General features: G+C 34.5%; 1 protein-coding gene across 5 annotated transcripts in view; it reads right to left on the bottom strand.

The window, feature by feature from the left end:
* cacnb2a (calcium channel, voltage-dependent, beta 2a) overlaps positions 1 to 25369 on the bottom strand; it is a 58570-nt gene that overhangs the window by 5116 nt on the left and 28085 nt on the right. For 3 of the 5 annotated variants that reach the window (XM_055217701.2, XM_055217715.2, XM_055217707.2), the window contains 11 exons: positions 20842 to 20961; positions 14767 to 14889; positions 14211 to 14347; positions 13875 to 13951; positions 11276 to 11409; positions 9395 to 9475; positions 7495 to 7553; positions 6862 to 6971; positions 4101 to 4252; positions 3829 to 3924; positions 857 to 1048 (listed from right to left, as the gene is read on the bottom strand). In XM_055217701.2, the coding sequence (XP_055073676.2) occupies positions 857 to 1048; positions 3829 to 3924; positions 4101 to 4252; positions 6862 to 6971; positions 7495 to 7553; positions 9395 to 9475; positions 11276 to 11409; positions 13875 to 13951; positions 14211 to 14347; positions 14767 to 14889; positions 20842 to 20961 (1281 nt within the window). Of the gene's footprint in view, positions 1 to 856; positions 1049 to 3828; positions 3925 to 4100; positions 4253 to 6861; positions 6972 to 7494; positions 7554 to 9394; positions 9476 to 11006; positions 11027 to 11275; positions 11410 to 13874; positions 13952 to 14210; positions 14348 to 14766; positions 14890 to 20841; positions 20962 to 25369 lie in introns of all 5 variants that reach the window. The other 2 variants (XM_055217721.2, XM_055217731.2) reach the window with 1 other exon arrangement.

The raw sequence follows: 25369 nt of genomic DNA, 5'->3' as shown, positions 1-25369 counted from the left end.
GCAGCCTGATAAGTAAATAAATGCTTTGCTTTAAACAAATGCGTCTGTTTTTAAATGTTTTTTTTTTTAATGCTACCTCACGGATTTATTGTATATGATGTACCTGTGGATATGGCGAGATGAGAAACATTTGTAAGTAATGCTTAAAAAAACTCTTTGCTAAAAAACGCTGTCCAAAGTGCTGAAACGTGCGGAGAGCCGTTTGTAATTTCTTTATCTCCTGTTTGTTACAAATAAAGTATTTTTAGAGTACAAACCTTATCTTACATACTTGTAAATTATGTTTTGATGATATTGGATATCCATACATTTAAAGCAATTACAAGCCTGCTTTTTACTTCCATGACTAAAAGAAAACGGGTTTTAAAGGTTTTAATAAAAAAATAACAATTTAAATATAAGGGAAAAACAACACAATTATTTAACATTAATCTTAAACTGGGGATCTTCTTCCTCCGCTTAGTTTTTCAGTTTACAAAGTCCGTCATCTAAATAGGGATTAGACATAGCGCCAGCGCAACTTGCTTTTAAAGGGAATGAGAGCTGTGACTCTCATTGGTTTACTGCACGTTACGCCCAAAATACTCCCATTACAATAGGACCTACCCTTTTCGACCATGCGCTCGGCGCAAAAACGATTTTTCCCGTCGTTAAATTAGCAAAAGTGGATTCGGACACGCCCATTTAGACGTTGCGCTGTGCGCTTTAGACAATGCGCTTAGATCGTTAAAATAGGGCCCATTGTGTTTGTGTTGTGTGTACTCTTGTAGAGTTTTATGCTACAGTATGAGGATTGATCGTTTGCTGATAGATATTCTACAGGTGATTGTAAACTCTGATATTCTGGAAGTTGTACCTTTAGTTTCAGGTTGGATGAAGGTTGTGGTCCATCAGTAGTTTCAGTCTCTGTGTTTTGTTCCTCTAACAGTAGATGACTCTGTGGGACGCTGGGAGGATGAGTGGATTTCCAGTACGCCTCCAGATAATCTGCCATGTGCTCGCAGGCGTCCTCCAACTGATTCTCATCTAAAATAATGTCAAACAGCTCCTGCAAAGACAAGATCATCCATTAATATCACACTAAACATGGACAGCTGAGTAAGTAGACAATATTAATATCATAAGGATTGAAAATAAATGTTGATGCTTTCTGTCGTGGGATCTTAGGGTTATTGATTCATCTCGCAATATTCACACATTATTAATGTCAACACTTTCTGCACAGTGGATTGCATTTCATCTGGATTGCCAGATTTACTAACAGCTTGCGTGAGGGCAAACCATCATTTTGGCGTTAAATAACGACTGTCAGGATTTACTAAAGACGCACAGTGGATCATTAGCGCTGAAAAGGTGTGGTGTAGTTATTTTTGCAATTGATCTCATTGCATATGCATTTCTAGGAGTTTCCCTTTTAGACACAAAATTTCGTGTTTATAATGTTTGTGCGTGTGAAAGGAAATAATCCACAAATTTTTTTAGTAAATAACACGCAGATATCACCACTCCAATCTGTGCTTTTTTAGAATTGCGTTATCGAGCTACTTCGCCCCGTTTAGTAAATCTGCCCATATGTGTGAATATTTGTTGTGTGTTAATGTAAATATAAAACAGTTTTACTGAATTCATGACTTCATTTATTTCTTTATTTAATTCAAAAACTCAATGTTTTCTTTTATAAAAAATGAAGAGTTTGGTTCCAAAACGCGATAAATGCCTTAAAAAAAAAAAAAAAAAAAACGTGTTACTGCCAACATCAGTATTATATCAGGTCAGTATTTAAAAGTAAATTCTTAATTTTACCCAAAATCCAATATCTGCCGTGTTATTCTGTCATCTTTTCTCCCTTATTTCCCAGAACGCAATAAACGCCACTCCTTCTTTTCTGCAGAATGCAATAAATCCACTCCACAAATTACAGCGCACAGTACACAGAATCCTAGTTTTCCTCATCTACTTTGTACTTCGTGATCAACAAACAAACAAAAGCAAAATAATACGTTTGATTGCACTGATAAACCTGTGATGGTTTTCTGTGACGGGAAAGAAACGTAAGCCATCAACATCTAATAATTTCCGCTAGAGGCACTCGGGAGACGGTTGCTTGTTCTCCCGACAGCATCAAGTTTCTGTCATGCTAACACATTGACCCCAGAGGATCTTATGAAAAACTTCGAGCAGGACCAAAACATTTTACAGCTGATCGCTGTGAAAAATGTTAAATGATGACGTCCCAAGTATAACCGCAGCAATGACAGTGATCTTAGTATGACAAAATGTTTTGGTTAATGCCATTAATGTTTATTTTTTATCAGTGTATACCACTAGTCAACTAAATGAATATAACATGGCAAAGATGAATGCACATTTATATATTGATTCAATAGATTTATAGCATTTTGAAAAAAAAACTTGTCATGGATTTATTGCATTGAAAAAACAATTAGTATTTATAATAAATCTTTGAAAATCAAATTATTTTTTATGTTATTATAACCCAAAGATGCTATGTGAAAGTTTGTAACAGAAAAGAGTTTTCATCTTGTCAATTTCTTGCTATAGAAAACACGTTTTTACCCAAATCAGTCAAAATGGAAGTAGTACCTATCTAACTATATTTTGCGGGGGGAAAAATGTACCCAACAGTGAGCAAAACCCTCCCATTGAGGACGTTCTCATTTGTAAATATACTATAAAAATCGTATACATTTTTTTTTTGTAATTGTACAAATGCAGCAAATTTTACTATTATGCTGCGTACTTACCAAACGCATAGAATCGCATTTCTCGTTCTAGATTATTCATGATATTTAACTTCGTGTCATGCAAATTGTTCGCTTGAGTTGAATATTTTCAACGTGCGCAAAGACGCATTTGAGGTGAATAACGCTTGTTTTCACGGCAATCGCACCGCCCCATTCAAGTCACTTGCATTAGCCCAAGTGAGTTCGCATCTATTTGTGTCTATGCATTGACTTTGTATGTAATCGACTCCCTGAAATAGTTAAATTCGCATTTGGTGTGTACAGTTAGGTTATAAAAGGGGTTTTCAAAATGTATGATGCCAAGGACCCCTAAATATGATGAACCCCCCTTCCTAAAATATATATATAACAATTTACATATTTTTATTTACAACAAATATATATCTGATCATCTTGAGTTTTGTTATGGAGATAAAAATTAGTATCAGGGGTTTTTGGTAGTTTTACACTGTGGTTCGAGTGTATATTAGCATTTTCTTTTTGTTATTTCCCTATGGCAAGGGTTTGGATCTGGAAACCCATAGGTTTGTGAAGAGCTTTTTTGAAACCAATTCTGGGCGGTGCCTGTGTCGCCATCTTGGCCGTGCATCACTATGCATCCCTCACGGATAGCCAAAACTGGGTAGAGGTGGGATGCGGGTGCAGCTGAGGTGGCTGATTGCTGAAACCACGCCTGCCTAGCTCGACAGTAGTGACAGCAGTGACTGATCACCCGTCACTCAGGTAATCACACCCTTAATTATGCTGAACTTTACGGCTTAATATCAAAATTTGCTATATAGACCAAAAACACTTTTGTACCAGGCTGTAAACATATTATTTTCTACTTTAAACTTGGGCATTTTAACATGGAGGTCTATGAGATTGACTCCCTTTTGGAGCCAGACGCTATCGGACAGTCGATGAAATGCAGTTTAAGTTTTCTGTGTATTGGTTTCATAAGAGGGATCTGAAGGTTGCTTGTACGTGATGTCAGACTTAACAAGCAGATAAACAATAAGTATATTGAAAGTCCTCATTTTGATAAATATGTAAAGGTGTTTGTGTGTACAGGTTTACTCACTGATGGACACTGGGCCAGTTTGTCAGCTGCGACCATCTGTACATTGAGATGTTTGGCCTGAGATTTTCCTCTAGATTTAATTAACCTCTGCAGAACCTGAAAGATTTACACAGCAGATATCATCAGTGATCCTCAAAATCACGACAACGACAAACGTACTGCTGATTCAAGATTTCTGTACGAATGTCACATGATCAGTGAATGACACCCAAACAGAGAGAATCAATCTGTTCATCATTCAGCAGATCAGAGTCATGAAGCACAATGTGTACCTTAGGAGATGTGATCTTAACATAGACAATAATAGGAGCCAGAGATGTCTTCCCCAGCTGGGCCGGATGGTTTATTGTGTCTGCATCAAGAACAACCAGCTGTAATGTCCGAGCAAGTTCAAAGATCCTCTCCACCTCACTCTGTACCTCCGCTAAAAACACACAACTCAGTTATACCACAGTGTGTTTATCTCAACAATTTTTTCAGACTCTCCTCCTTAACTCTTTCCCCGCCATTAATGAGTTAACTCGTCAATTAAGAGAAAACGCTTCCTTGCAAATGACGAGAATTTCTGGCTTTCTGCAATACCGCTATTATCCACCAGGTGGATTCCGCACTTTATGCACTTTCGCAACTTATACAACCCCCGAAGAAACGACTCGCGTGAAAGAGAAAGAACTCCGTGTATGTTCAGAGTGCTCTGAATCTGATCTTTATCAAAAATCCTTAAAAAAATGCAATTATTTCTGCTTTTTGCTCAAAATTTGATGTTTTTGAAGAAACCAACACATATTTGAGAGGTGATTATTTTTAAAAACGCTGGCGGGGAAAGAGTTAAAGGTCTTCAGGCAATCAAGAACCAAATAAATTAATCCAGAATTGTATTTTAAAGGGGACACATAATGAAAATCTGACTTTTTCTATGTTTTAAGTGCAGTCTATTAATTTGATTTATAACATGGGCCTGTTGAATGCTTTATCGATATACAAGCCAGAAATTAAGCTTTGTTTTTGCACAGGCCTACTAAAGGGTTAATGGTGCCACCTAGTGATCAACAGTTAAAATTACAAATTGTACATCTTTGCAAAAGGAAAAACCACCAACAATCAAGAATGCATGATTATAAGGAGTCATGGCTTTGCAATCAAAAAAATGTTGTTAAAATGGAAGTTAATGGGGCAAAAACAGTAAATGAGGCAGAAAAAATCTGATGCTGCACAAAAACTAACAATGCATCAAAGGCAATGTTTTACTAATCTTTGACATGTCCAAGACTGTAAAATAAATCCAGTCCACAATCATTTGTGGTTTTCCCCAAATAAGTGACATCATAGATATGTATAAAGGCTAGATGTGTTACGTGGGAGTCTCTAACGTCATCACCTGGCGGCCATCCCACCACAGGCAGCTCGCTCACTTGTAGCATTGGGTTTTAATGGTGCAGGTATTTTAAATGACCATAACTTGCTAAATATTCCACCAACCCTAAAACAGTTTGGTTTCTTACAAGCGTTATTAACATGGATATAGTTCTGGATGCTTTAACATGTTTCATTAATTTTTTTTAGGGGAGACCGGGGTTGGTTGTCACAATTTTTACAATGCATGAATTGCTCATCTTCAAAAAATCTTTCAGCAGTAATTCCTACATGAAATGGTTGGTTGTCACGGGGTATGGGGTTGGTTGTCCCTATAGAGGTTCAATAGGATTTTAGTGATAAATTGAGATCTGAAAAGATAATGTGTAACTTTTTAGTTTTTTAAGCTAGAAACTGCAAATAAGTTTTAATATGAATACCACCCCTATGATAGTTGTCATTAATGCCCATTATGTTTAAACAGTGGGATTAAAGTCGGTGATCAATTACTTGAATTGTCTACTGTGTTGAGAAATAAAATGAAATAGTGTTTTAGTGTTAATAATTTTAGTTAAAACCTCTTTATTTAATGCTTTATTTATTTTATTTTAACAGCAAACAAAAACAAACAGACCAACAGTTTTAAAAGGTCTACATGTCCAATACTTACATGTGACAACCAACTCCGCAAGCTATGAAACAACCATCCCCAACTGACTTCTTGACAAACATGCTAAGCTAGCTGCCACACGGCTTTAACTTGATAGCTAAAATATGACTCAAAATAAAGCTACTACTTTTGGCTTTTTAATGAGTGTTTTGTTTTTGAATAACTAATATCTCAACACAAAAACAACACCAACATAAAAATTTACTCTGAACCATAAAAATAAAAAATTGTCTCCTCACCTCAATGCTTTGTGTCTGCTCAGCAAAATTACAAGTGCAAATGAGTAAGCTATTAAAGGCTAACAAATTGATATCAAAATTGTACTACAGCACCATGTAGTATGTCTGGAATAAGCAATGTGACAACCAACCCATGAGACAACCAGCCCCGGTCTCCCCTAATTATGCAGTGTCGTAGGTACATCTTTGACGTTTATAACAAACGAAACCGTTTGAAAATCGGTAGAAAATTAAGTTATGGTCATTTAAAAGTACCTGCACCACTAAAACTCAATGCTACGAGTGAGCGAGCGCCCCGCGGCAAGATGGCCGCCAAATGCGGACGTTCCACTCAATTGGCCAGCAGCGCGGGTGAGACATCTAGCCTTTAAACATTTCTATGAGTGACATCATTTATGAACTTTGGCAATTAAAGAGCTAAAATCATGGAATGCTTGTAAACATTTACTAGTTTTGATCAGGACTGAGCTTGATCAACAGGTTTATGCAAAAAAAGAAAAAATATTTTTACAGCCGTTTAATGTAGTGGATGTTTTCATCCTGAGCAACACGAAAGGGTAGTGAATCTGAACAATGATCAAGGGTTAAAACATCTTCTCGTGTGGCCATATAGCTTTAGTGTGTCTGTGTAACAGCCAGCAGTACAGAATTAATTATAAGAGTAATTCAGAGCGTTTGGTGTAGAAATGTCAGCAGATTATCTCATCTTAACACCTCTCTCTCTCTCTCTCTCTCTCTCTCTCTCTCTCTCTCTCTCTCTCTCTCTCTCACCTAAGTTAGATCGAGTGTTGGAGCGCTCGATGATGGCGTGTTTGCTTGGATTGTTCAGCACAGAGCGTTTGGCAAGAGAAATATCAGCCGTCACTCTTGTGATTGATATCCTGAATGAGAGAAAAACACAAGAGAACATTTCTGAAAGTTCTGAGAAAACACAATGATTGAGTCTTACAGTAACTGCAGAAGATCTGTCAGCGTTGATCTGATTAAATGACTTTACACAACTATTTTTGGTTTAGTTTGAAACATGTTATAATGCATTCCCAAAATCTTGTACACGTTTTTAATGGGTCAGTTTATTTTAAATTAACTTTGTAATAATTTTTGATTGTTTTGTTACTTAAACTGTCACTAGTACTCAAGTATATGTGACATATTAAACACACACATACACACATTTATCACACAGTTAACACACAGTGATTTTTGTGCAGTCAGGAGCAGGAAGAGTCATGTGATGCACAGTTTTGTGTTTGTGGATCAGCATGACCAATTATGGCAATGAGATGTGACTATTTAAAGAGACTTTGCAGACTCACGTGACACACACAAAATATATAAACCATATATGGGGGGGGGGGACAGAGAGACAGAGAGAGAGAGAGAGAGACACACAGACAGTCTTACCTCCCCTCAAAGCGATGCTTTAGAAAGTCAAACAGTGCTTTCTGCATCATATCTGTAACCTGTTTCAAATAAAAGACATTTGTGTGTAATTTACTGTCTAAAAATATCAACATAAATCTGTAAGTTTTATGAGTGCATGCAGGATTTATGGGAAATGTTTAGACTATACGGATGTTGCTCAAAGACTTAAGTAAACATTCATGGGCAGAATGAAAAATGACCATTAAGAGAATTTGTGACCCGTGCTGGCAAAATATGTCAGAATGAGCCAAATAAAAAATGAGTTATTTATATTTTGACATCTCTTCAAACTTCAAAACGATGTATGATTTGTTAGAAGCCGACAAAAATGACAGAGCTAAAACTGTTTGAAGTTGATCGAGTCAGCAAAGTCAATTTTGAGAAAAATCCAGTTAAAGATTTTTGAGAGTTCAAAAGCAAAACACAGCATCCATACCAAAACTAAAAGATTTAGCACAAACAAGTTCAAAAACAAGATCTAAAGGAAAAATATATGTTCAACTTTTATCTTTCTGTTATTGTTTGACTGACATTTAAGATCTCCTGTAATGCAAGCATCTTATATAATCTTACAAATCAGATTTTACCTCAACAGTTAAGACATAACAGATTATATCTGCGTGAATTCTTGTCAAAACAGACATTTTTTAATCTGTAATTCTGTCTATATGTTTATATATTAGGCTCGCACGTCTGTGCACGCATCAGATCTGTCAGTCATCATGAGAAAGATAATTTTAGATTTTCTTATCGCTCTAAATTATTTTAATATAAATCAGATCCCAAACTTTATTTCTCTTAATAAATTATTTTAACATCAAGCAAGTCCTGCATCCTGCAAGTCCTTTATTTTCTCATTCCTGCATGTTTTAAAACTGAAACCAAAATGTCAGATGCACATGTGTATATGGATAGATAATTTTAGATGTTTAATGAATATTTAGAGCATCGAGGTCGCTAGATGAGAACTTAAAGGGGCCATATTGCACAAGACTTAAGATGTCAAATAAATCTTTGGTGTCCCCAGAGCACATATGTGAAGTTTAAGCTCAAAATACCATATAAATATTATAGCATGTTAAAATTTCCACTTTGTAGGTGTGTGCGAAAATGTGGCGTTTTGGGTGTGTCCTTTAAAATGCAAATGAGCTGATGAAATTCAAAGCAAAATGATGGTGGTTTGTTGCAATTAAAACTCAATTGTGCTTTTCTCTGCACTAAATGGCAGTGTTGTGGTTGGATAGTGCAGATTAAGGGGCGGTATTATTATAATAAGAGCTCCTTATGACATCATAAGGAGAGCCAAATTTTAACGACCAATTTTTTCATGTGCTTGTAGAAAATTGTTTAGCAAAACTAAGTTACTGGGTTGATCTTTTTCACATTTTCTAGGTTGATATTATAGCACGTAAACATGGAAAAAGTCAGATTTTCATGCCATGGCCCCTTTAATGTAATTATGTTTATAAAAAACTTTTAATTTCAACCAAAATCAACATTTATACTTTCTTTTCCTTCTAGCTCAAAATTAGACGATTTTGCCAGCACAGGTCACATTTATTGTGTAGTTAGATACTTGCTGAACATATTTAGTCCAGTAAAAAATACTTTTCGTTCATGCTTTTATTCTGTCATGATTCACAGTAGTTTATGAAAAACCTGTTAACATTTATGCACTTATCCATTCATTTCTTATACGCTGTTGACAGCACTGTACTGTACATACTTGAATGATCCTCATATAAGCTGAAATACGGTATACAGGAGTCATATAAACATTTAATCGTGCCATAAAGTCTTTTGTTGTTTGAGTCGTATGGGTGATGTGAGGGTGAGAATGATGATTTTTGGGTTATGATGTAACTTTAGAGGATCTGACCTCATAGCCTTTAAGTGAAGGTCCCACTAACACCACCGGTCTCATTGATGGCACCACATCATACGGAGGAACGTGTTCTGTCTATAGACCAGCATAAAACATAAAGTTAGGATTCTGTATACACATATACTGTATGCAAACAATACCAACACCATCAACATCATCTAGAAAGGACTTCTTCTTTAGATTTGTTACTATCTTGATTTCAAGTGTCAAACTTAATATCATCAGGTTAAGGTTGTCTTGTGTTTTTTCATGCATGCTTTAAAATCTCAGATTTACAGTAAATGAAATGATGGTGTGTCTGCATGTATTTTTCATGAGGTTATTGACAGCTGAATGAAGTATGCATTTTTTAATGTTATGTTTAATCTCATGTTTGCCTGAGTTCAGATTAAGTTTGGCACATGATCAGTTCATCTGAATTACACATTACCAATTTAATATTCCTTTCTGATTAAATGCATTTTGAGTACTCATTTGTTACCTGGACCAAAAAAACAGTCATAAGGGTAACGTTTTTAATTAAGATTTATACATAAGGGCTGAATAAATAAGCTTTACATTAATGTATGGTTTGTTAGGACAGGACAATATTTGCTGAGATACTAATAGAAAATCTGGAATCTGAGGGCGCAAAAAAATCTAAATATTGATAAAATCACTTTTTAAAGTTGACTAAATAAAGTCACATATTAGCAACACAATAACACATATTAGTTTTTTGATATATTTACGGTAGGAAATGTAAAAGAAATTCATGCAACATGATCTTTACTTAATATCATAATGATTTTTGTCATAAAAACAATGTATTGTTGGCTATTCCTACAAATATACCCATGCGACTAATGACTGGTTTTGTGGTCCTGGGTCACATTTAAAACAACGTAATGCATAATAAGAAATTAAAATCTTGAAAAACATTTTTAATAAAAAGTGTTGATTTACACACATGCAGACACACAGAATGGGTGTGTCTAAAACGTAATTGTTAATAACGTGATATTGCAGAAAACACATGCTAAGTGTAGTCCTACAATTTGTGTTTTTGTAGTACAACTGGTATAGCATTGCTTTAGCAACACAAAGGTCATGGGTTTAAATCCCATAATGATAATGATATATAAAGTATGGACTGAATGCCCAAAAAAGTCTTCCCAATCCATAAATACAAATGTTTATATTATGAACAGATAACATCTCATTTTAAAGCAAATGAGCAAATTACTTTTCAAATCTAGACACTCCATTCTTTGTGTCAAACAGAAACACAAACAAACAAACAAACAAACAAACAAACAAACACAAAAGCATTAAAGCAGAATATCAGGTCAATGTAGAGAAACACAATGAGCAGTTTATCTGTCAGAGCCTGAGAGTCATTCCTGCTATATGACCACATCAAAAAATCACCTCATAGATTGAGTATTTATGTTTATCAAGTACTTTATATAAAACTGAAATATTCAGTGCTTTTATGTTTCTATAAACAAGAGGTTTCAAGTAAAACTTAGAAAAAATATGTTGTTTTTCCGGTTTTAAATAAAAGTGTTGAAATGATACTGCAGAACAGGAATGACCCCACATGACTCTCTGAGACTCAACTCACCGACTTCTGCCTCTGTTTAGCTGAGGAACATTAGAGGGAATCAAGATCAAACGAGAGGAAGCAAAAGGGTGTGAGCGAGGAAGAGAGAGAGAGAGAGAGAGAGAGAGAGAGAGAGAGAGAGACAGAGAGAGAGAGAGAGAGAGAGAGACAGAGAATAAGCTACTGGACATTCAGACAATGATAAGCGTCAGAGGTTTTGCATGATGTTGTGCAGCAGGTGAGACGCAGCCAAACAGAAGGATGAAGCGCCTGCCGCCGGTGTGTTTTACCTTCTTAAAGAAAGGCATTCGTTTCTCACGAGCTAAAGTGGTTATGACTGCGTTTGGACTGGCTTTAGGAGAACGCTGAGGAAGAGGAGGGTCGTTCTCCTCTGCATCTAATCCAGCAGCTTCTAAATCCACAGCTACACACACACATATATACATACACAGTGCAATCATTTAACAACACTGTACAGTTTAAAACAAGCTACTGTAATATAAATTATTGTAAATAATACATTGGCATTGTAATGTTAAACTTTCGTGTGCCACAACAAAATAAAAACTTGAAGCATTTTAGCAAAACAACAAATCAATGGATGTGCAGATCTACAATATGTAAGCAAACGATAAGCAATGATAAAAAAGATTTAAGGTCTAACGTATAGTGATGGCTGCTTTCAAAACACTGCTACATAAAGCTTCGAATCCTTTTTTGAATCGTTTGTTTCGAATCATTCATTTGGACCGTGTATCAAATTCGGTAAATCACGTGATTGCAGCAAACAAAGCTTCATTATGTTATTACTGTTTCAAAACGTTTCAAAACGTTTCAAAACTCTGATGACTGCCACTAATAAAATGAAATAAAAATGAAATGTGTCAATTATGTTTATCTACAATTTATAATCATTGCTCTCTTAGGATGCTTTGTACAGGGTTCCCACACCTTAGTTAACTTCAAATTCAAGGATCTTTCAAGGACTTTCCAGGTGCAATACCCTCAAATTTAAGGACTAAATGTGGAGACACATTTCAAGTGAGAGCAAGGTTACATCGTGTTACCTTTTAAGATACATTGTTACAGTTCAGGGGTAAGTGTGTCTGAATGTGTATATCAAATTCAACCAATGATGAGGCTTAACGACAAAGACAGGGTGACGCAGGAGCCAGGAAGTATATCACTATCTGAAATATTGCCAAAGATGGCGTTACAGGGACGCAGGAAGTAGGCAAGAGAGACGCAGCGTCTCGTTCCCTTCTCAGGGAACAACTGTTACATACGTAACCCGAGACATTTTCATGTGTCAAACACAATTATGCAAAAAAGCATTTTGGTATGAATCAACATTCAAATACAGAAGATATAAACAGTTAAAGCGAACAGTTTAGTACGTGTGCTTAAAAAGTCTAGAATTTTTATGATATTATCCTACACTACACAGGGAATAATATGGATTTATTTTCCAGAAAACTTCTTGCTTAAAATAGATTCAAGCACTTTCAATGACCTGTATGTATGTATGTATATTTTCAACAACTTCCCAGGGCCTTGAATTATTTCCCCCAGATTCAAAAACTTTCAAGGATTTCAAGGACCCGTGGGAACCCTGTTCATAACCACCTGATGTGAAATCCCATTCAAACCAGCCTAGGTCAGATGTTATGGTTTATCGAGTTGGTGGAAAAGCGGATAATTTGGTATTGAAAGTTTTTGTTTAAAGAGTGGAATAAAATTGTATAGAAACATTTTGAGAAAACAATCTAGTAAGGTGTAGCCTATGCTATGTGATCAACACCTGACATCACAATAACAATATGTATTAGTATTTAATGAAAACCTAGTTTATACTGAAAACGTAGTAAAGATATTTGCAGTTGTTGTTTATAAAAGCTATGTTGACCAGCAGGTGTCGTCAGCGTGTGTAGTGTTTTGAACACTTCGAAATAGTGAATCATTTGGCGAAGCAACTGGTTCAATTGATTCGAAGCTGTCGTCACTACTAACAAATAATCTTTAGCGCCCCCTACAGTACTGTGGTTTACACTGACACAACACCACATGATCAAGTAATGGTATACAGGGTTGCCAAGTCTGTGGTTTTCCTGCTGAACTGGGATACTTTCAAACTGGGTGTACATGGTAATAACATATCATGAGCCTCAAAGACAATTGTTTCCTCCTTCTTATGTAAAACTCATGCATGCAAAAGACCGCTCAACACTACCCCAACTGTGACGTTACAGTCAAGATGTACACCCCCAACATTAAATTACACATTAAATTAAGAACAATGTTGTTACAAGGCTAAAAACAAAGTTGTGACTGCTAAGTTAGCGCTATATGCTAGTTAATGCTATATGCTAACGTTTAGGCTGAAGTTCTACTCTTGACGTTACAGTTAGGTTTTGCAGGTCCATACTGAAAAAAACACAAACTTACCACTCAGAAACGCCCATTAACAATCTCCAAACAATTAATTATTCCTCAAAATCTGTATTTTTATCTGATCCAGACATAAGATCTGTTTACACACACACAGAGCTACTGAAGGAGAAACAGCCAATCAGAGCAGAGCTCAACATTATTATTCATGACCCTTTCAAATGAGGTAATAATAGACCGTTTCATTATAAAGACAAATCCTAGGGTTGTAAATTATCATTTTTGTGTTTAATAAAGCCACAAACCTTTTGTGTAGATATCAGAGAAAAAATTAACAGATTATTACAATGCATTCTTTGGCACCTTTAATAAGCGAATTGGGTTTGTTTACGCAGACCTGGCATCCCTGTGGGTATATTATGTACTCAAAGACGCTGTGTATGCATGGAAAGCACAATGTGAAATGTTATAAATGTTGAAAATAAAAATGTTTTCTCCTACCTGATGAAGGTGGAGTTGATTTACGAGAGTTTGAAACAATGTCTCCCAAACTAGATATTGAGTTTGCTCCGGATTTACTGTGAAGGAAAGCAATGTTTAGAAGAAAGTTATGTTCATAGGAAAACAAAATATTAAAACGTTTGTAAAAATTTAATTCAAATTGATCTGTTGACATACAGTACATTACAGACATGGCATTTAAAATATTGTTAACAATGCTAAATAATAGGAAGTTAAGAATTAAAATAAAAGTTTAGTTTTGTAACACATGATCAAACTAAAGCACATTAAAGCACTCATTTCAGTTGATATGCGGATAAGGAGGTTTTGTGTAACCTTGAATAGAATTTTCCTGGTTTGGAACGATGATCCTGATGGATGCGAGTGTTTTCCAGTTTCAATGGACTCGGAATGAAGCCGATGTCACAGCCTTCTTTCACCAAACGCCCGATCCACCAGTCATTATTAAACTTCTGTATTAAAACACACAAAGGCAATCATCACTGAAGTATTGTCTACATAATAATAACAACAAATAAGATATTCAATTTCTTAAATCAACCCAGGTTCATTTTTTGGAATGTAAGAAAGGCATCTAAAATATTTATTTGAGTTAAAGGGGACATATCATGAAAATCTGACTTTTCCATGTTTAAGTGCTATAATTGGGTCCTCAGTACTTCTATCAACCTAGAAAATTTGAAAAAGATCAACTTAGTTTTGGTAAATCATTCTCTGCAAGCATGTGAAAAAACTGCTCATTGAAATTTGGCTTTCCTTGTGATGTCAGAAGGGGATAGTTCCGCCCCAACTTTTTCAAAATCAAATTTGTTCTAAAATTACTCTTTTGAACCCAGATTTGTTATGCAGTATTGTGTGTGTGTGTTCATACTTCTTTAACATGAAGAAAATCTTTAGCCTCAAATGAAACGCCCGTTCCGGGCACAGGGACGTCGTCTTCATGAGAAGCGCTGTAGCTGACATTAGTGCGTACTGCGAATGCCACCGGTTTGGTCTGTTCAGAATTAAAGGAATGAAGAGAAAACATTCAAACAACAGAACAACACAAACATCTCTATAAAAAGTCAAACAATTAAGTACAACTATACGCTAAAATCGATACATGGGGTCGCCAACCTTTTTGTGAACCATGGATAAAGCAATCTGGAGGGCTACTTCTTTGATATAATCTACTAGTCTAATCTATTTTTATTTAGTTTAATTTTTTATTTTTTTTATTTTACCTTATTTAATTTTTTTTTTTATTAAAAAATATATATTTTATACGTGATATGTTTTATTATCGTTTAAAATGGGCTACTTCTTTGATATAGTCTACTAGTCTATAGTCTATTTTATTTAAATATTTATTTTATTTTATATTATATACGTTGTTATTTTTTATATATTTTTTTTCCATATTTCATTTCATATTTCATTTCCTTTCATTTTTTATTTTATTTAATTTTATTTAATTTTGTTTGTTTGTTGATATGTTTAATTATTGTTTAAAATGTTAACATACATAAAATAAGCCAAGCTAATGGCTGGTGCCTACCGGCAATACATCTTCATAGTAATACTGAAAACATTTGGGATAATGTTAGGACTTTCAATTTTTGAAACTGAAAATTAAAATGTTAATACACATGTGAAGAATATAATGTGCTAGTGATTTTTGGATAGATAGTGTGCCTTTAAATTCCCTTGGATGTTAAGCAATTGTAGTGTATGTACTGTATCATTGATAACATTAAACTGGGCTACTTCTTTGATATAGTCTACTAGTCTATAGTCTATTTTATTTAAATTAATATTATATATGGTTATTTATTTCTTTTTTTATTTTATTAAAAAATATTTTATACGTGATATGTGTTATCATTGTTTAAAATGGGCTACTTCTTTGATTTAGTCTACTAGTCTATAGTCTATTTTATTTAAATATTTATGTTATTTTATATTTTTTATATTTTGTATTTATTTTATGTTATATATATTTGTTATTTTATTTGTCATATTTCATTTCATTTTTAATTTTATTTAATTTACTTTGTTTGTTGATATGTTTTATCATTGTTTAAAATGTTAACATTCATAAAATAAGCCAAGCTAATGGCTGGTGCCCACTGGCAATACATCTTCATAGTAATACTGAAAACATTTGGGATAATGCTAGGACTTTCGGACTTTAAATTTCGGGAATTGAAAGCCTAAAGAACTGTTACGACTTTCAATTTTTGAAACTGAAAATTTAAATGTAAATACACATGTGAAAAATATAACACTGTGCAAGTGATTTTTGGATACATACTGTGCCTTTAAATTCCCTTGGATGTAAAGCAATTGTAGTGTATGTACTGTATCATTGACAACATGTAGCACTGTGGTCCCGTGAGCCATGACGTCTTTACATACGGCTGTCATATATCATTAATGACCTCACTGACACAATGAATTATGGGTATGCCAAATAGAGGGCACAGTGTCCTTTAAAGAAACTGAGGATGGGTGACTGCTCACATGCATGCACGTACACACACAATTTGAGTGACTGAGAGATACACAACAGTGTCATCCAGTCGTGTTCCTGAGATAATATACAAAATGAGACATGCGTTACAGTATAGATTATTATAGCTATGACACAGGTGATATAAAAAAACAAAGTGTTTAAATACCAGCGCATCAATCAATGACATGATGTTGGGTTGGAGCTATTTGTTATCATCCAAACAATTGCAACTTGTTTTCTATAGTTATAATCAGTTTGTTACTGTTTTTAAATGCATATTTTGTTTGCAAAACCTTCATCTGCCCTTATGCAGTACAGTCGTCTGTTGAATAAGTAAAGTATTGATGAGATCTACAGGCAGTGACAGAATAAACTAACCTTGAGCAAGCGGTATGACTTTATTTACATCATCCAACAGACAACACATGACGTTACATTTCATTTAATGTACGTCAGATCAATATTTGAAGAGTTTCGTTGCAAAACGAGATAAATCCTTTTAACATTTTTGTCAAAACATGTTTATTATTATGTTATCATGTTATTATTTTGTTTTATGGTGCTACTTAGCTGTATTTTTTAAGTCAGTGGTTCTCAAACTTTTTCAGCCTGCGGCCCCCCCTTGTATATGGTGAATTCCTTCGCGGCCCCCCAAATTTTTTTATAACAAATTTGTTCTAAAACGTAACATTTTAATAAGACAAAACATATTAAAGAATACAAAGTAGTGCTGTTGGTTAGTAGCCTTATTTTTTTAGGTTTAATTACACAGAATTCATGATAAATTACTGTATTTTATGAAATGTCATAAAACTGGGGCCCCCCTGGCACCATCTCGCGGCCCCCAGTTTGAGAACCACTGTTTTAAGTTATGAAGGTTTAAATCAAAACAAACCAACTACAGTTGCATTGAAATTAATTGGAATGCACAACCAAAAAACAAGATTTCTGAACAATAAAAAAAATGGTGGTTATCTCGTTTTGTAATGAAACTCTTCATATTTTGTTCTCAGCTTTTTTACCGAATCAACAGCATTTTTCTGTCACACATTTATCTAAAAAGAGAGCAAATCCCCTCCTTACACTTATATGTATTATATAGCAGACACTTTTATTCAAAATGCCTTACAATTGAGAGAGCATTTAATATTTTTATCTTAAAAGACAAGAAGCAGTATATTACCCAAAGCCATGTTACTGTACTCCTTTACAAGCTTGATAAATCTGCTGTCACTGACATAACCGCCCATCTTTCACACTGTCTAATAATAAATGTGTTAAACACATCGAGCTCGGTTAAGACTTGTCTGGTTATGAATCTCATCCTTTATTTTAGCTCATTTTGCAAACGTGTTTAGTTTGTCTGATGGGATTCAAAGCAGCTGTTTGAATCAATCTGATCTATAAAGCTCAAAATCACAATTCCTCTTTTATCATCTGTTTCCGTCTTCAGGGCCGATGGCTATTTTTAGCATTCGACATCAATCAGATTTTATAATTAATTCATTTTGCTCATGAATATTTGTAAAAGGTCCAGATGTCCTGCAGTAAACTGACAGAAGGAAAATATATTCATCTTAAAATATCCACACATCATTCTGTATGAAGGTGAACCCTGACAAATGTGAGCACAGCTTGAGTTTGCGTGCACCTAACAAACACACATCTCTAGATCCCTAGAAGATGTTTTCACGTGTGATCATTTCAAAGACAGACGGCAATCAGACATCTCTCATCATTACAAAACTTTAATGTTCATCACGTTAAGCATTAAGGTTTCTTCTGCTTCAGTCCAGAAGGCAACCACCCACTTACTGATCACCAGTTACTCATCTACAGATAAACACATCAGTCAGGTAAGAAACAGACATGTGACCTCTTAAATGATTACTCCACTTTCATAAAAACTGATAATTTACTCACACCCATCTTATTCAAGATGTTTATGTCTTTCTTTGTTCAGTCAAGAAGAAATGACCCAGATAGCATGCAACCATTGAAACAATGTTAAAAATCGTTGATGTTAATACCATTGAATCAATATCAGGTTTGCACCCTCCATTAATATTGAAAAAATATAGAAATTTTAACAAATCACCATTATCGTGATCAGTGTTTGCTTTAGTTGGGCCCTTTACTCTTGTGTTTTAATGGTAAGTTTTCTTTGCCTGTTGAAACAGTGTTTTAAAATACATCTGCTATTGCAAAGAAAACAAAGATCTAATGTTATCAAACAGTTTAATTATTGTAGATATACCTAAATATTATTAATGAAATACTGTTAAAGTTGTGCAGGAAATGGATATTACAGTACTAGTTGGAGACAGTGTCAAGTCTGTTATTTTGAGGATTATAAAAACACATTTAGGTGTTAAAATATATATAAAAACATAAAAACACATTAAAGGTTAGACTACTGAATCTATCTCTGACATCATGAATCGGTCTATGAATCTCATCAATGGTGACGATCAACAAAAGAAAGCTTCATGCTGCAATGCATGCTGGGTATCATCGTAGTACTAAACTACTTTATAACTCCCAGCATGCATTGCAGTTGATCGTTTTATCTGAATTTGTTTGATGATTGTCACCATTGTTGAGATTTGTAAGATGAGTAATGATATATGAATGTGTCAGCATTTTTTTTATCTTGTCACAGTGGATTTACAAACCAGAACAATTATAATGGTCAAAAATGGATCAACATAATCATGTAAAGCTGCTTAATTTTATATCACCTTGACATCTTCACAAAAAGCAATCAGTGTCAACTTAACTTTGAAACACATCTTTCTTTTCCAGTGCACATTTGTTTCTACATAAACACACACAAATACTAAAAAAGAAAAGAAAGATTTAACTTAGTGAATGTCAAAAGTCAAGGACCCAATTAAAGCAAATACTGATCACGATAATGGTGGTTTGTTGAAATTTCAATATTTTTTCAATATTAATGGAGGGTGCAAACCTGATATTGATTCAATGCAGTTAACCTTGACAAATCAACCATTTTTAACATTGTTTCAATGGTTTGCATGCTATCTGGGGAAGTTTTTCGAGGAAAACACACCAGGATCTCTCTCCATATAGTGGACCTCAACAGTTTACAGTTTCAATGCAGCTTCAAAGGCTCTAAAATATCCCAACCGAGACATAAAGGTCTTAACTAGCAAAACCATCGTCATTTGCGGCAACCCCCCCCCCCCCCAAAAAAAAACCATATAATCACATCGAAAGGTCACAGGTTACATATGTGAAACCATTAAACAATAAACTTACATTAAACTAATAAAGACATTCATCATTCCACCGTCAGAAAGGTCCTCTTTTTCCACAATTATAAACACTAATGATGGGACAAACAAAGCTTTTCGAAGCTTTGAATAAATTGCTTCAATAAAATGATTCACTGTTACCTAAATATGGCGCCACCTGCTAAAAACATTGTAAAAGCAACAAGGTTTCAGTCCAAACATTTTATACAGCAAATGCAAGATTTTTCTAAAAATAAGTTTTTAGGAAAAATTAATTATTTAACTTAAAGCTATTAAGTAAAAGTGTATTCTGTGTGTTAAGTTTTATTTAGGGCAAACACTTTAACCCCCCTTTTAATTATGCACATGTTTGTCATTAAAATTGTCTATTAACAAAAAGTAGGCAAAATGGTATCAGTCAGAAGGATGACATTTTTTTATGAACTTGCATAATAAAACTGACCCTAGTTCACCTAACCATATTAGACACTGGCCAATGAGTTCACTTTGTGATCAACTCCCCCTAGTGGTGAACCATCAGATTTTTGAAACTTATTGAAGCCTTATTTGCTAAAAAACTTGGCCAGTTTAAAACGCGCTCCGAACCACTGCTTTCGAAACAAAGATTCGTAAATGTTTCGAGGCTTCATTAAGCACTGCTTCGAAATCGTCGTTCACACTGGAGCAGCAGTTTTGCATACGTCATGCGTGACCTTTTGACATGATTATGTAATACGTAAGGTCACTCTGACACGTCACATGGCTAGTGCAAGATGAGAAGTTGTGGTTAAAAAGTACTTATTTTTTATCGTTTTGATGAAAATGACGATTTTTCTGTTAGATAAGAACATCATGTCTTGGTTGGGATCGTTTAGTTAGCTTTGAAGCTGTAATGAAACTGTAAACTGTTGAGGTCCACTAAAGTCCAAAAATCTTTATAGAAAACTCCTGGAATGTTTTCTTAAAAAAAAAAAACTTAATTTCTTCTCGACTAATCAAAGAAAGAAGAAGAAGAATCTTGGATGATATGGGGGTGAGTAAATATCAGAATTTTTTTAATGAAAGTGGAGTAATCCTTTAACAGCAGGATGAAATTTCCTCTATCAGTTTCTTCTGATGTGACAGGTGCTTGAAACATTACACCCTTAAACAGACAGACAGACAGACAGACAGACAGACAGATGTGTAGCAGTACCTTAGCATTCTCTAGCTGGCTCAGCGCACGTCTCTCAGCTTCTCTACGTAAAGTCTCTTTATCTTCCTCCAGAGAAGCATCAGAATCTGACGGTCGGCTGGTATACGAGTCTGCTGAGCCCTACGGCAAACACACAGAAACTTTATTAAAATTACATTCTGAGAACATTGAGTTTTGTTGCAAAACGAGATAACTCTTTTTGTCAAAACATGAGTATTATTATGTTATCATGTTATTATTTTGTTTTATGGTGCTACTTAGCTGTATTTTTTAAGTTATGAAGGTTTAAATCAAAACAAACCAACTGCAGTTGAATTGATATTAATTGGAATTGGAAACGAGATTTCTGAAAAATTTAAAAATCTCAGTTTGCAACGAAACTTTTAATTTATACATCAAACCTCTTCCTAAATTTACCAGCATGTACACTGTGTAAAAATTATATCAATATAAGTTTTTGTTTAACTTAATAAATTGTGATTCTGGACCACAAAACTAGTCATAAGTCATACAATACATTGTATGGGTCAAAATTATTAATTATAAAATTATTAATTATGACATTATTATATTAACTCATTCACCGCCAGCCTTTTTGAGAAAAGTTGCCCACCTGCATTTTTGTGATTTTAACAAAATTTTCACAAAATTCCTTGCAGGAAAAATCATTTTCTATAAATATATAAACATACAAATTATATCAAATTAAAGAACACTGCTTTCAAACAAACAATAAACAAACAAACAAACAAACAAAATGGGGAAAAAACGTTTCATTATATATTTACTTTTTCTACTTAATTTAACCACTGAAATATGGATATTTCTCTTCAAAAATACAACATTTTGAGCAAAAAGCTTAAAAATTGCGTTTTTGTAAAGGAATTTATGTTAGAGATCAGACTCAGAATGACTATCAAACATAAAGGCAGTTAAAAAAAATCATTAACTCTTTTTAACTTCCGTTTTTGATAAATTCGATGTGGATAAAAGCGGTATTACACTTTCACTTTGAAATTCTTCCAAAAAGGCATATTTATTAGTTAAATATGAACTCATAAATGACGAGATAACTCGTCAATGGCGGTGAATGAGTTAATTGCCAAAAATCATTAAGATATTAATGAAAGATCATGTACCATTATACATTTCCTACACGAATATAACAAAAATGATTAATCATTATACGTGTTACTTTTTATAGGTGTGGACTTTTTTACTCAATATTTAGATTTTTTTTGTACCCTCAGATTTCAGATTTCAAATAGTTTTATCTCTGCCTAACAAACCAAAATCAATGGAAATTTATTTAGCTTTCAGATCATTTATAAATCTCTATTTTAAAAGATTGACCCTTATGACTGCTTTTGTGGTCCAAGGTCACAATTAAGTTTATATAATTTTAACTTGTTTGATAAATTGTCAACTCAATATGTTGTCAACAGAAGTCAAGTCAACTCATCACTAGTCAAAAACAAAAACTTTTTGATTAAACTTGCATGCAGCTTTGCAGCATATTTTTTTTATAGTGAATTTAATAAAACAGCTATCCTATCAAAACTGAAGTGTGTAGTGTTTTATCATCTACTTTTAATTTGTCCTGTAAGTAATACGTACTGTACTGTACTGTACGCAAACATGTCCTGTACAGCATATAAACAAAGTACTGTAAGTAAACCAGTATCGCACTAGAAAAATGTACTAAATGTACTTATTACACGGCTCTCTGGAATGCTTGATTCTGATTGGTCAGTTGAGACATTTGCAGGTTCGTTCTTTTCAAATAATAACCGCTCCAAAGTAATAACGCATAGCCGGTGCTACTTGTCTGTTTTAAATCCCTCCGCGCCAACAAAGATTACTGTTTGGCGCCATCTTGTGACAAACACTGAACAACCACAATTAAGAATGGAACATTTTGACATTCATTTTAACATGTACAGAAAAAACAAAACATTTAAACAGTGGATAGAAGAACGAACAATGACAAGACACAGAGAGCTTACTGAGACTGAACTTGACAAAATAGAGCATGACAGCTACGAAGCCAACACACAATAAAATACAGAATGGGCATTAAAACTTCTCAAAGACTGGCTAAAAGAGAAATAAAATGGAGACAGACAAGTATGAAGCAGAGAATCTTAATAAGGTATTACGATCATTTTATGCATCTGTGCAAAGTTTCGCGGAAGGATAAAAATGTTAATTTAAAACAAATATGCCAATAAAATGTTTCAAATTCATATTCATGTCAATTTTTTTTTCTTATGTGGCAAGTAGCCGTGTAATAAGCGGGATAATGTCGAGGCAGCCGGTAGTTATCGGGTAAATAAGCCCCTTCAGTGTGATACAAGACCCTCCGCTTCGCGCTGGGTCCTGATCACACTGTCGGGGCTTATTTCCCGATAACTACCGGCTGCCTCGACATTATCCCTTACATAACAATTTACTGTTCTGTATGTAAATGTCCTGTAAGTAAACCTGTATACAGAACTGTATGTGAAAATTTACTGTACTGTAAAAAAACTTTCTGTACTGTAATAAACCTGCACTTTTCTGTTATACAAGTATCACTGTAAATAAAGAACTGTTAATATAGCTGTAAATAAGCTGTTAAATGATTAACCATATATTTCTGTCACTTGATACATACTTCATTGTTACAATAATGTCTTTTGTATTTTATGCAGATTAAACACTAAATTAAAATATGTACTGTTGTACTAAATATGTACTAATGTAAATATGTACTTTCATTTTTAAGAATCTACAAAAGTTAAGTTTTCATAAAACATTAATAAATCCTTTAACAGACATGAAAAAAGCACTGCTGTATGTCTTTAAGCACATCAAATGTGATATTAATGTAGCACAAATAATTCACACATGCTCTTCTGTTCACCAGTAGTCTAAACGTGCATGAATGTGTAAAAAACTGATCATGATTCGTGACAGACAGAAGAAAGGACAGATGCTCAGGAAATGTCAAGATGTCTTGTGTCGTGCAGTATTGATCCCAATAAAACATACACAACCTGACTATCAATCACTCACTAACGCCCGCCTGCACGCACACACACACACACGCACGCACACACAGATTTGGCATAAACACACACTGTACTATACATCTGCTGCGATGTGATTTTAACATCACTTGAGGTTCACCTTGTAGCTCCTTATAAATTAAAAACCCGCACACACATATACAGTACAGGACACTGTATATACAGAAAAATATCAATGTTGTATGTTATCACATAAAATTACAATAAATATACACACTGTACTACTGTGGTATTGTTGCTGATTCAAGAATATAACTCCATGTTTTATACCATAGGTAATACAAATACAAGTACACTAAACATGTGCAGTTAGTCAGTAAGTACCCTACACTGTGTCCTTCACATGAAAGGCTAAAGGGGGTCGCACACCGGACACGCTGCTAAGCGCCGCGTAGAGTACTCAGAAGTATCGTAAACCGGAAGTACACATTAAGTAGCGTGAGCTTAGTCAGATAGTGTCTACTTCAAAATGCAAAACATACGTTAGCAGCCAATGTTAATCCTTCATGATTTGGGACAAATATGATGTTATTTAATGTTAAAACATGTGAGTGGCGCAACACATGGATTTGTGCAACTTCCTGAATCAAAGCTGGGCGCCATGGGCAAGGGGGCCACCTGTCGGCGCCGGTGTGCGTATACTCATAGAAAACAATGTGTTCGATTTTTTAAGAACAGCACGGCAGTGTGCTGAGCTGCGCGTCCGGTGTGCGACTCCCTTATAGAAAGAGATTCAGTGTATAGAAATTAAATACACTGGTTAACAAAGTTTCAAGGTCAGCTAAGGTCATTTAATTTTTATGAATGAGGAACACATACTACAGATAACCACACGTGACGTTACTCCAGTACACATCTGCATATTCCTTTTAAAGAGGACATTTCACAAGATAAATCTTAAATAAAAAAAATATTTGGTGTCCCCATGAGTATGTATGTGAAGTTCTAGCTCAAAATCCCATATAGATCATTTATTATAAAATGTTAACATTGGCACTTTGTTTAGCGGGAGCAAAAATTTATTTCATTATGCATAATTGTCAAAATAGTTTTTCCCACTTGTCATCCTGGCATAATGTTGCCTATCCTTTTTTTACAGTTAAAATTAAATAAAATGAAAAATACACTGCTGTGGACGTTGTTTACTTCATTAATGTGTTTTACTGTGTTAATGGAATAAGGATGCGAGTAGGATTCAGTATTCGGTTTCGGCCGAATACCGAATCCACTGTTTAAGATTCGGCCGAATCCCGAATACCAAAAAATCTGGATTCGGTGCATCCCTAGTCTTTTTAAATGCAAATGAGCTGATGAAATGCAAACACTGATCACCATAATAGTGATGCATATAACTTTACAAACATAAACAGGATTACTACCTAGTGATCTGACTTCGGACAGACCATGTGAGAGAGAGAGAGAGAGAGAGAGAGAGAGAGAGAGAGACACAGAGAGGT

This window comes from Misgurnus anguillicaudatus, chromosome 21, assembly GCF_027580225.2.
Source record: "Misgurnus anguillicaudatus chromosome 21, ASM2758022v2, whole genome shotgun sequence".
NCBI lineage: Eukaryota > Metazoa > Chordata > Actinopteri > Cypriniformes > Cobitidae > Misgurnus > Misgurnus anguillicaudatus.
Note: the sequence above shows the minus strand (reverse complement) of the source record. Positions and strands in the feature narration are given on the sequence as shown.